At 42.9% G+C, this 12145-nt stretch overlaps 1 protein-coding gene across 1 annotated transcript in view; it reads right to left on the reverse strand.

The window, feature by feature from the left end:
• Positions 1–12145, reverse strand: part of htr4 (5-hydroxytryptamine receptor 4) — a 163817-nt gene that overhangs the window by 74213 nt on the left and 77459 nt on the right. Inside the window, exons 3-4 of the mRNA XM_041944232.1 lie at positions 10443–10556; positions 2048–2248 (exon numbers count right to left, since the gene is read on the reverse strand). Of these exons, the coding sequence (XP_041800166.1) occupies positions 2048–2248; positions 10443–10556 (315 nt within the window). The remainder of the gene's footprint in view (positions 1–2047; positions 2249–10442; positions 10557–12145) is intronic.

Consider the following 12145-nt stretch of genomic DNA (forward strand, 5'->3'; position numbering starts at 1 on the left):
ACATCATTACTACATAATAAACAGTAAATACCGCAAGCACAGTCTTCAGTACCCTGCTAGGATGGTGCCAGTATCCCCCAGTGGTGCTTGTTTTACTTGAAAAGTTCCCAAGAATACATTCAGTGTATAAATCCTTAATGGCCAATGGTCACACATAAAGTTTCATGAGCATTATTCACGCCCTCCATGTTTTTAGGGCTTACAATATCGGAGCGTGTTTGAAAAATCACTGCACATAAACAGGGTGAGATGTGAACAGCCAGCGTTAAGACTGCGACTTTTGCTCACACCTGTTTCAGTCTGGGCATCGGGTGGAGGTGAAGTTTAATCCAGCTGTCTGCGTGACGAGGCTTACCCTGTCTGGTCTGATTCGCTCACATCGCAGGCTGCCACCCTCACCCTCAACACACGGCGGTAACCAACCGTATCAAGTGAGCGACACAAAACAGAAACTTTCAGTTTGTTTACTGGGTAGCAGCCTCGACATGTCCTCATGGAGGGACAAGTAAAAACTTACATTTACATCTGTAAGCAAAACAGCCTTACAGCTTTACAGCTACAATATATCTGATTCCTGCTTCCAGGGAATTTAAATCAGCTGCTGAAGCTGAGGTGATGAGCAGAGCTGTCCCAGAGTGCAATGCAAAGTTAGCTGGCAAGCTAATGACTGCAGCCAATGTGTAAAGTCATGAGCTATGAGCTGAGAGAGCTAGCAGGCTAACAGGCTACCAGCAACTTGTCAATAAGCCTGATTTACTCTCATACTGTGTATAAGCAGCATGTGCATGCGCTTGAAGCAGCCTGGATGAATAACTGTCACAGTGCTCTCTCTCTCAGTTTGATTTGTCTGTTTCGTTTCGGCTGCTGTGCTGGAATTTGTCAGGTGCTATAAAGTGGGTTTTTTTTTTTTTTTTTTTTTTTTTTCCCGCTCTGTGGTGAAATGAATTCCTTCAGTCTGGTCGCAGAGGCAATAAAAAGACCTTCTCCAAGTCCACATCCTCACACAATCTGTGGCATCAGTCTGGAAATCCTCTCCCTCCACTTCATATCAAAGCAGACAAAATGAAAGGCGTTTCTTCAATGAGACGACATCAAACTGCTCTCTGTCCCGACTCTTAAATATGTTTCAGTCCCGTTACTCTATGTGGTGGGAAGAAAGATGTTCTACTAATAAAGCTTTATCAGGAATTTACTGACAAAATGTTAAACAATGATTTGAGGGCAAAAAGTTTTAGAGTTTATGGGCAACTTTTCAGTGTTTTTTACCTTCCCAAAACTATTAAGAGACGACACCAGAGGGTGGTAAGAAATCAGCTACGGTGTTTGTAACTGGGAGGACGGGCACTGTGAGCACTGATGGACTGCAGATCCAGACCTCTAACCCGGAATAACTCATCCTCACAACTACATGTGATTCAATCACTAAATCACCGCTCTAACCCATTACAAGACACCACTGTGTCACACACGAAGAGTTCCCTCGTGTGTCAAGGCCTCACAGCTGTGAACAGTGTTTAACGTCAGCGTAGTGATTCGATTGTGCTACATTACGAACAGAACAGTGGAAATTCCTGCGAAATCTACAGTGAGCAGGCAACGACTTCTATGTCACAGATTATTATTTTTTAAATTTAACAACAAATTAAAAGTGATCAAAGTGAATTTGTGGCATTTTCAGTGTTTTTTATATATATATAGTTTTTGAAGTATAATCATGCATTTATCTGTATGAGAAACGTGATGCATGGACGTGGCAGAGCGGCTGTGCAGCTGCAGGTACTGGAACGTCAGGTGCTGTTCAGACCATGCTGGTCACTGCGGGGTTTTTAGTGTTCATTACCAGATTCCTTAAATATTTCTGACAAGTATTTGTCAAGATCAACCATTTTACACACAGTGCAGACACATGCCTGAGCATTACACATCAGAACCCAGCATGACAAGTATTAAAAATGCTAAATAAATCTGTGCAGGCTTGGTGTCATTTCATGCCAAATCAAACCCACACACACAAATGCAGAAACAGCAGCAGAGCAGAAAGCCTCACCTGTCCAGGGCGATGCAGCAGAGGTGCAGTATGGACGCGGTGGTCAGCAGGACGTCCAGCGAGGTCCGGACCAGGCAGAAGGTCTCGCCGTAGATCCAGTGCTGGTGGACCAGCTCAATGGCACCAAACGGCATCACCAACACCGACACCAGCAAGTCGGCGAACGCCAGAGACACGATGAAGTAGTTGGTCTTGATTTTCCTGACGGAGGAAAGATTAAATCATTTTAGAGACATGACGAAAAACGCAGGAGTTTACATCAACAAGTGTCTATAATTGTAACTTGAGCAATAGTGTGGTCATTAGTAAGGAATGATCAATATTAAAGGTGGATCTGAAGATCATTAGATGGAATGTGAGTTTGAGCAGTTGTACTGCTGCCTTTCTGAATGTTTTATTCAAAACAAGAATTGACTCAAGAAAAATCTGATTTCAATATACACACGACTTAGTTTAAAATTGGAATTGAAGGACTGCTACTGTTATTTTTGCGTTGCTGTTTGTCAGTGAAACATTTAACTGAACATGAAAGCGAGAGAAACAGTTTGAAACAACACTTGAGCTGTGGGGCAGCAGCAGCCGATAACAGCCACATTGTTTTTGCACGAACAAAAAAGTGAAGTGTTTATTTTTTTGAGGGGCTGTTCATCTGGAGATCCATGAAAAGCAATTATACGAAAAATAACAAAGCAGCTCATGAGAGGCTCCTGTAATTCTGAAAACAAAGAGCAGTGGTTTTTATTATCAATGGTGACGTAAAGGAAAAGCTGAATGAATCAATTTAATGGACAGTTTCAATTAAAACTCTCTCTGCATGAAAATAAACACTGGGTATTACGTTAGTTTTTATGATTTACTTAAATCACATTTGTTGCAACTCTTGAAAGGATACACTAGCTTTGTTCTAATACAGTTGATAGGATTCACCATTGTCTGACAAAAAAGGATTTCTGTCATGACAGAAGTCACACTTGTTGGTTATGTGAGACAGTGAAACGTGGTTGAACGTGGTTGTATGGTTTGGGAGACGTCCTTTAGTTCCAGTTAAGGCTGCAGCATATCATGATATTTTTAATGATAATATTAATATTAGCAGTTTGTGTTTGTCCCTTCCGTGTTTTAACATGCACAAAGCCAGCTCCATAAAGAAAGAGTTTTCCCACTTTGGTGTGGAAGAACTCGCCTGGTCTGCACAGAACCCTGACCTCAACCCCACCCAATACCTTTGGGACAAACTGGAACGAGCCAGACCTCATCACCAAAAATCAGCGCTGGACCTCGTTAATGCTCTTGTGGCTGAATGGGAGCAAATCTCTGCCGCCAGGTTAGAAAATCTCATAAAGAGAGTGGAGGCTGCAGCAGCAGCACATGAAAGCCCATGTTTTAGAAGCACGTACACCACATTCTTTGAAGCCTCTTCATCGTGTGTGTAGTAGTGTGTGTAGTTGTTAGCTAGCTTTGTGTGCTGTGTCACAAACAAAAGGCACAACTATTTATACAACCCAGATTCCAAAAAAGTTGGACACTGTGTGAAACATAAATAAACCAGAATGTGATCATCTGCTGATCCTTTTCCACAGAAACTCAACTGAAAACAGCACAAAGACGATATATTTAATGTCTGACCTCATCAGCTTCATTGATTTTTGTAAATATCTGCTGATTCTGAATCTGATGCAGCAACACGTTTCAAACAAGTTGGGACGGGAGCAACAAAAGACTGGGAAAAATGTGGAACGCTCCAAAAACACCTCTTTGGATCATTCCACAGGTAAACAGGTTGATTGGTAACAGGTGATAGTATCATGACTGGGCATGAATCATCCTGGAAAGGCTCAGTCGCTCACAGCGAGGATGGAGCGAGGTTCACCTCTTTCTGAGCACATAATTTTATAAAGGTTGTTTGTAAACACAGTTTGTTTGGAAATGACTTCATTCTGTTTTTATTAGTGTTCTATAAAGAGTCCCAACTTTTTTTGGGATTTGGAGTCGTGTTTGTACACAGCACAGTGAGGCGGTCTCACAGTGAAAACAGGGAAGTGCATCTAGTTCATAGGACGCATTTTATTTCTTCTTAGTTTGCCAGTTTGACTTCTTGTGTTGGTTGTTGTGCTGCAATGTTACCACAGGTGGAGGCTGCTGAAAAGAGGCTTGACGGATGCTTTCCTGTGCCTGAGCTCGGGTCAAGACAACAACAGGTAGGGAGAACTGCGGTCTCTTCCCTGAAGGCGAAACTGAACAGTTCTCAAGTGCAGGTCTTGTTATCGTCTGCTGCAGAGTGGGATGACCTGCACAGGGCCAGAGGACCGGGGAGCTGGATTTCAGCCATGCCAGGCAGATGATGTAAAAAGGTGGAAAGAGTTGTAAAGCCACCCAAACAAACAGTTATATGACAGTAAAGCTTCAGGTTTGCTTTTTCCACACATACATCCCTGTCTGTCAGGGATCCCTGTCATGTCTGTCATTAACTGCAAGAGATCATCTGCTAAAAAACACAACAACAGAAGCACATGTTTGCCATTTCACGCAGCTTACTGACTGTAAAGTAATGTTTAAGTTCACTTTGCATTCAAAGGCAAACAGAGGCTGGCAAAGAAAAGTTCCAGGTCCAACACCAGCAAAGAGAAAAACATATTCGAAACCAAATACTGGTTCCATTACTCACAGAACAATGGATTTCAGGAGAGCAGAACAACGACAGTGCAGAGGGAAGAGGAAGCATTCATCTTCCACTCACTGGAGAGGGAGGAGGAGAACAGGAGGAGCTGCTGAGTTAAATAAAAGTGAAAGAAAAGTCACAAAAAGCTCAACTCCTCTCAAACACACTCTGAAATGAGGTGAAACCACAGAGAGAGACAAAGGGATTAAAGCAGATTCATTCTGCAAATAAGTAAAACGTCAGGATACAAAAGAGACAGAAGGACTGAATCCACCTTGATTTCTGTCGCTACAGCCTGCAGTCTTTATCCCTTTATCTGTGACTAAAGGTGACTTTCTTTATAAGCAATGCAGCTGTCACAGGCCAAGGTCGCACTGTTTCTACAGAGTACAGCTGATGTAAAGAAAGAAAAACATTACAATAAAATGGAGCCAAAGACAAATGACTGCTCCATTGGTCTTTGCAACAGGGGTCTGGTTCATTGTCCCCTCAGGGTGGGACGGTGGTTAGAGTTGTATTGTTCTATAGTTCATATGCTTATTCATTTATTATCCGTCCCGAGTCGTAGCCGCTGTGTGAATTAGCATCATGTATTATCAGTCCAACTCAGCGAAGGCGGTGAATCAGGCTGTGGAGACGAACACGCAGCAGTGCTTTCTTTTACAAACTCTCACATTCAGTTCACAAACACATTCTGTGCCAATCTGATGCTGCAGACCAACACTGTTAATAACAATCTGTTAAAAGAGTTATTACAGGATTGTGACCCATCGTATCTGTAGCCTTTTCTTTGGTTAAGTGTCTTTCTACTCAGCACCAGTCCAGTTTATCCTCAATAAGACACCAGCCCACTGACTGGTCCATCAACACTGCTCATATACAAACAAAAAGTATTAGTTTCATATAACACGAAATGATGCAAGCTATTAATCAAACAGACAGATCGACTGACTGACTGACCGGCCCGTCCTCAACAGAAAAAAGCCAAGTAGTACGCCATTGCAACCCATATTGTTAGGCAGCGGCCTCTAGTGGCCGTAGATATGATGGGAGCAAAAGAGGAAGTCAGGTGACTTAGTGAAAAGAGCAAGACAGTCTGTACATGGAGGAGGTGGATGATCGCTGACTTATTTTAACTTACATCAGGTACATAACAACATCGTGCTTATTCTAACTCAAACCATGACCTTGCCCTAAAGTAGGTTTGATACCTTCCCCAAAACAAAGTGGGACTGTTTGATAACGTTAGCCACGTGACGATGAAGGTCCAGTTCAACTGTCGCTGGTACTCTTCAACGGTCATAGATGTCGTTTTGGGAGTGATTGACATTTGATCTATTGAGTCACTTAAGGTTTCAGGATGTGTTGGCCACTTTCAGATTTAAAAAATGTAAAAATCACTTTCTGGTGACAAACCAAACATTGACTCTAGAGAGCACCTTTCACGTGTCTTCAGCCCCCATAGGGAAGAGCTAAGCGACGGGTGTTCACTTGGTTGCGATCTGCAGCCTCGCTGCTGGATACCATTAAATCCTTCACGCTGGCAAAAGCCACCTTTCAAACTTTGCTGTTTCCGTCTTTAATGCGATGAAAATGTATGTACATAAAAACAACACTGATGGAGACACGACAGCTGTTTGATACAGTTCTGACGACCAGCCCGCGGGCCATAGGAACATTTCCTGTTTATTTTTCTTGCCATCTATGGACACAAATGCTACCTCTACATTTATACTCATGTAACATTGATAACAGCAATATAACACCCAATTTGAAGTGATATATGTCCTCAATTTAAAGATATATAGGCAAAATATAGGTATAGATACATTGAATGTGAATATGGATGGCCAACACTAAGATTTCATGAATATAAATATAGATTTTATGAAGATAAATATATAGTAAATTGCCTTTTTTGGAGAACGTCTAAATGTACCATTAGAGGAAACATTCATGTATTCAAATATTCAGATTCTGTGGTTTTGTTTTTATTGAGTTTGCACTGGGGTAAGGCTTCATGCTGTGGTCCCATTGTGTTTTCCAGCTGATAAATCTGCAGGCATTTATTTGGTAAGAAAATATTCAGGTGGAAAAAAACCTTCTACTTCAGTGTCATCAAACTTCTGTTACCCAAGTACTGACAGTGTTCCCTTTCAGAAGAGACAAAACCATGCATGCACTCCAAATGGTTCAAGAACAGCTATCAGTTAACTTCGGGTCTTGAAAAGGCCTTTTACTGGACAGAGTAAATAATTTATATCAAAATAATCGATAAAAGCACTGGTTCCAGCTCTGTTTATATGACCGTCAGCAGCAGGTATGACAGGTCAAATGCAGGTTGAAAGTGTGTCACTGCACAGCTTGACGGACAGCTCAGTCCCAGCTGGTCAGCTGACCAGTCGACTCATCAGTCAGACAAGCTATCAGGTGAGAAAGGATTCCTGACAAGTAGGCTCCCAAATGGAGAATGATGAGATTTGGTCAGTTCTCCTTTTTCCTTTACAGGTTAGAAACCACACCAGCCAATCAGCATACGAGTCGGTCAGCGTGCTCTCCACTCTCTGCAGCGTGGATGGTCTGCGGTCTATAAATAGCTTCGCTCAGAGTGGATGGCTGCGAGGGTTTTCCATCTGCCTGTCACTAACCCAAACAGCCCCCTTAAAACAGGCTGTTAGTGCTGGAAACAGCCGGCTGTCTGCTCCGCCCGCTGCATGTGGGGCACATGTAAATCATGTCGGACATGCACGTACACACACATGTTGACATACACGCATCTGAAACACACAAGTGCATGTGATGTACAAAAGCAGCAGAGGCAAACATAAATACTGTATACACACACACATACACACACGCTGCAGATGAATTACCACAGGTTTATATACACACACACATATTTTATACTGTACGGTTCGCTCAAACACACACGAGACACGCAGCGGTGTTGGCTGTGATTCAGAACTGTTTAAAAACCATTAACACGCCCAGAGGGGGGAGGCGTCTCGTTAGGATGGAGGTGTTTAGTTTGGATGAGATATTGTGTTCAGCTTAAAGTGCTAAGAATAAATAAACTTTATTAAAAAGAGGATTGTGTTGCGCACACACGGTGAGTAGAGGAGGAGATATGAGGCCATTTAACGAGAAAAAACAGCAAAGAGGAGACGAGATGGAGCAAATGTTCTTTTAAATGACGCAGACACACATTCGTTCACACAAGAAAGTAAATTTAAAATCCCTCATTACAAATTGGGTAAGTAGCGTAGCTGGAAAGAGGACACTCTGTCTTTCTTTATGAAGTTAATTACTGTGATTGTAGCTCGGACAGCTGCGTACCGAGGTGTCTAATGATGCTGAAGTTTTGTCACGGACCACGAGTGGTGGGATTTTAGTTGTGGTAATTTGACAGCGTTGTGCAGTCGAGCTATTCCCACGTTTGATGGTTTGTTGGGCTGGTTGGATCTTCTCCAGCTGGGAACATTTCAAGGCTAAAAAAGCATAAATCAAATGACCCTGTGGATATAGCAACAAAACAACTCCACTGCCAATAAACGGCATTAAGATAAAATGTAAAATGTTGCCTGAGGCTGTGAATGCCTCTGCAACAACACTGTAAAACTCAGATTAAAACAGCATCTAATAGAAATGCAAATGCAAAACTTTATCAATTCCTTTGTATCGTCACATAGTCAGAACCAAAGAGGTAAAAGCCTGCATTGTTTATCACAGTGTTTTTTTAATCGTACTACTAAAAAAGTCATCAATCAAAAGAAAAAAACCAAGGCTACATAAATACCAGAAATTAATATATATTGTTATTTATACCAATAAAAAGTACATATATCAGAGAGTCCAACTCTGGAATCTGGGTTTTGCTTATACATCTGCCCAATATCCAGAATAAACAGCATGCAGACAGTGTGGCAGCATGTGTGTGTGTGTGTGTGTGTGTGTGTGTGTGTATCTTGTTCACACACTTGACACGACACAGTGAGAGAAACACGAGGTGGTTGGTAACAGTGGTTGTGTTGGTGTGGTGGCTATTGATAAGTGGTTTAGCACCCTGTGAATCATCCTCTGCTGATGTCAACTCCCTGAGGACTGTGTGTGTGTGTGTGTGTGTGTGTGTGTGTGTGTGCGTGCGTGCGCGTGTGCGTGCGTCCATGTGTGTGTGTGAAACTTTGTCTGGCAGGTTTCCTGTCTTGCAGGCTGCACAGACTTTACTTGCTGTCCATTTTGTCCACCTGATTATAAGACTACTTGAACTTGCCATGACAGGGAAATTTCACAAACTTCCCCTGTCATGGCTCCAAAGATGAACATATTTAACATTTAGCATGTTTTTAGCATGTCCTTTGCTATATCAGCAGTGTAGTAAAGACGTTTGCATGACTTTGTCTGCTGAACTCTCTGTGTGGTCTGTGTTTATTCTCCTAAAACAGTTAGCCGCGGCTAGCTTGAGGCTAGTTCGAAAATGGAAAAAAATCACATGCACATGAACAGTTTTTTATTTATTTCTAGAGGGGTGGTGGTGGTGGTGGTGGTGGTGGAGCGGAGTGGATGCTTTATTCTCTGTCACAGACACTATCATGGGACACTCCCACTGAGGAGGTGCATTTTTGTGTCTCACACTTTGTGTGCATGTACTATTTGTGTGTCCTTTTTTTATATTTGCAGGCAGGTTTCTGTGTACTGGGAATAAACACAGTGGATGTCTGTCTGCCTCTGTGTGTGTGTGTGTGTGTTTGTGTGTGTGTGTGTGTGTGTGTGTCCTCTGTAGACAGGAAGACAATGAGGCAGGGAGAAAACAAACACGTTGTGTCATGGTTCTCTCCTCAGGGAGCTGAGGCATCACAGCGGCGACTTTGTCACTCATCAGCGTTCTTAAATACTCACATACACACACACACAGGCACACACACACTGCATGTACACAGTTATACACAGAAATGAAACCTTGCACACACGCACTCACAACTGACACACACCTGCCTACGTTAACTTGTTTTTGTGCGTGGACTGACGCCACGCCACGCCACGCCACCCAACACAAACACACACACACACACACATCATGCCAACATCCTGGGGACAAAGGTCACCCTGAGCTCTCAGGTGTCATTTGATAGAAAGGGACAACGACATAGAGAGAGAGAGAGAGAGAGAGGGAGATGACACAAGGGAAGAAGAGACAGAAAAAAGAAAAGGATGATAGGACAAGACGAGAGGAGAGGAGAGGAAGAAGAATGAATTATTGCGGTGACAGCTGCTCCCACATGACCAGCCGTCCTCAGGATGACCCGCCGGTTTGTGTGGCGTGTTAGCTTAGCGGCACACAGAAAAGCACCCTTCTTTTGAACAGTGTATTTATGTGTTGTGTGACATTTATTTTGTTTTCTACTTTTTGCAGTACATTCAGCGGCGTGTGTGTGTTGTTGAGGGCATCCGCTTTAAAAACTCCAGTTATAGAAGCAGTTAATGTGTTACTTAACTGTAACTGTGGCTTTCTCGCTCTACTTCTCTTAGGCGCTCTCTCTCTTGCTAACATCCGTTCTATCTTCGTCTCACTTAAAAACACACACACACACACACACTGAATTCAGTTCTTTGCTTGGATACCAAACCTAAACCTTGTTGCCTCTGTATTAAACAACATAAAGTATTTAGTTGTGTGTGTGTGTACTATAGGAAATAAAGCAATATATGCAGGAAAAAGGAAAGAAAGCTCTGTCCCACCTGAGTTGTCTGTCCTTGCAGACGGCCACCATGACCAGCAGGTTTCCCAGGATGCTCATCAGCATGACCAGAGACAGGAAGCAGATCAGGGCCATCCGCTTTGGCATGCTGTCGCTATGGAACCGGCAAGAAGACACAACAACAACAACGGATCAGATCAGGTCAGATCAGCAAAAACAAGGTCTGTATCTGCTACAGATAAGAGTGATGAAGAGTTTGCAGAAGAGAATTTGCATGTAAAAATCCTTCTTTCATCAGCCAACATCATGAAGTGGAGCTGCATCAGGCAAAACGAATCCCTTCTCGCTAACTGTTTGACTCCAGATGAAGTTGAGGAATCGGCGCAGAAAAACTTTTAATGAGGCTGAGCGCTCCAGATTTAAAAGGAAGAAAGTTCCTGCTGCTCATCAGTTTAACTCAAGTGGAAATCTGATATAACATGACACTATTAACCTATACCCAGTGAATCTGCTGTGTTTGACATGGTAGAAAGTCTTTTCTTTGATATAGATTCCATATTCATCACGATCAAAGGTTTGATATCTGTGGTTTTCTGAATGTTGCTAACATGAAAACATTCAGGTGCCATTGAGTTATTTATATGTCCTCCATCTCTGAGGTAGCCTGCGTGCTCACAGCAATCAGCCGAGCAGCAAAACTCCTTTTAAAATCAGCAGCCCGAACATCAGAGAGGCTGCAGAGACAGACGCAGCAGCTGTGATGTAATACCTTGTGTAATGAGAGGAGCATGCTCATTTAAGCAAATGTCTGTTTTTCTGCTCTCGCTGATTGCTTAAAAGGTTCTGATTACGAGCGCTCGAAAGGTTTAACATTTATCACAGGAACTTCTGCATATCACATTTGTGGTTGATTAGTAATAAACAGAGAAGCGACTGGCTATGTTAGCGTGAGCTGCAACAACCACCACGGCCGAAAAGACGCCAACTTCAGGAACTCCGAACACACCACCTGACTGACAGTACGTCAGTCACTACCACAAACTGCATCAAACATGGACGTCACCCGCAGGCTCCGATTGTCGGCACCCCCTGACTCTGCCAAACTTACTGCTAATTAAAAAATGGGCAAAGAGGTGGAGAGTGGGTGGAGGCGTTGCAGGCCTGGTCGCTGAAACCAAGCGGCTAGCTGTCACTCAAAGTGGCCCATAATTATGCAGAACTTTCAGCCTTAATATAGTTCAAACAAGTGAGAAAAATTAATTTCAGTTGTCATGAACGGGGAAATTACCAAAGGTTTTTGCACCAGACTGAAAACATGTTCTGCTGTAGGGACGGGGGGCAGTTAATATGGGGGTCTATGGGCACTGACTTTTTGAGCTAGCCTCAAGTGGCCATTTGAGGAAATGCAGTTTTTGGCATGGCTTCATTTTTCAGGCCCCCTGCGCTCCATCGTTAGTTATTGGTTTGCAGTAGCCATTGCTAGGAGCTTGACAACAATAGCAGAAATATGTCCATTTAAGAGTTGTTAATTTGTTGACTCATAACAACCTGTTCGGATGCATTGATCACAAGCATTGAACCCCCTTTCTTACACCCTGTACCAGCTGACTTTTAACACACCATCCCAGCTCTGTACACCCCCTAATGCTTTTAACTCGATATATTACATTTTTCGCTCCGTTCTGGGTATGATGCATCAATGCTCTGCCCACTGTCTTGCTGCCATGTCTGCTGGGACACAGC

Source organism: Chelmon rostratus, chromosome 9, assembly GCF_017976325.1.
Source record: "Chelmon rostratus isolate fCheRos1 chromosome 9, fCheRos1.pri, whole genome shotgun sequence".
Lineage (NCBI taxonomy): Eukaryota > Metazoa > Chordata > Actinopteri > Chaetodontiformes > Chaetodontidae > Chelmon > Chelmon rostratus.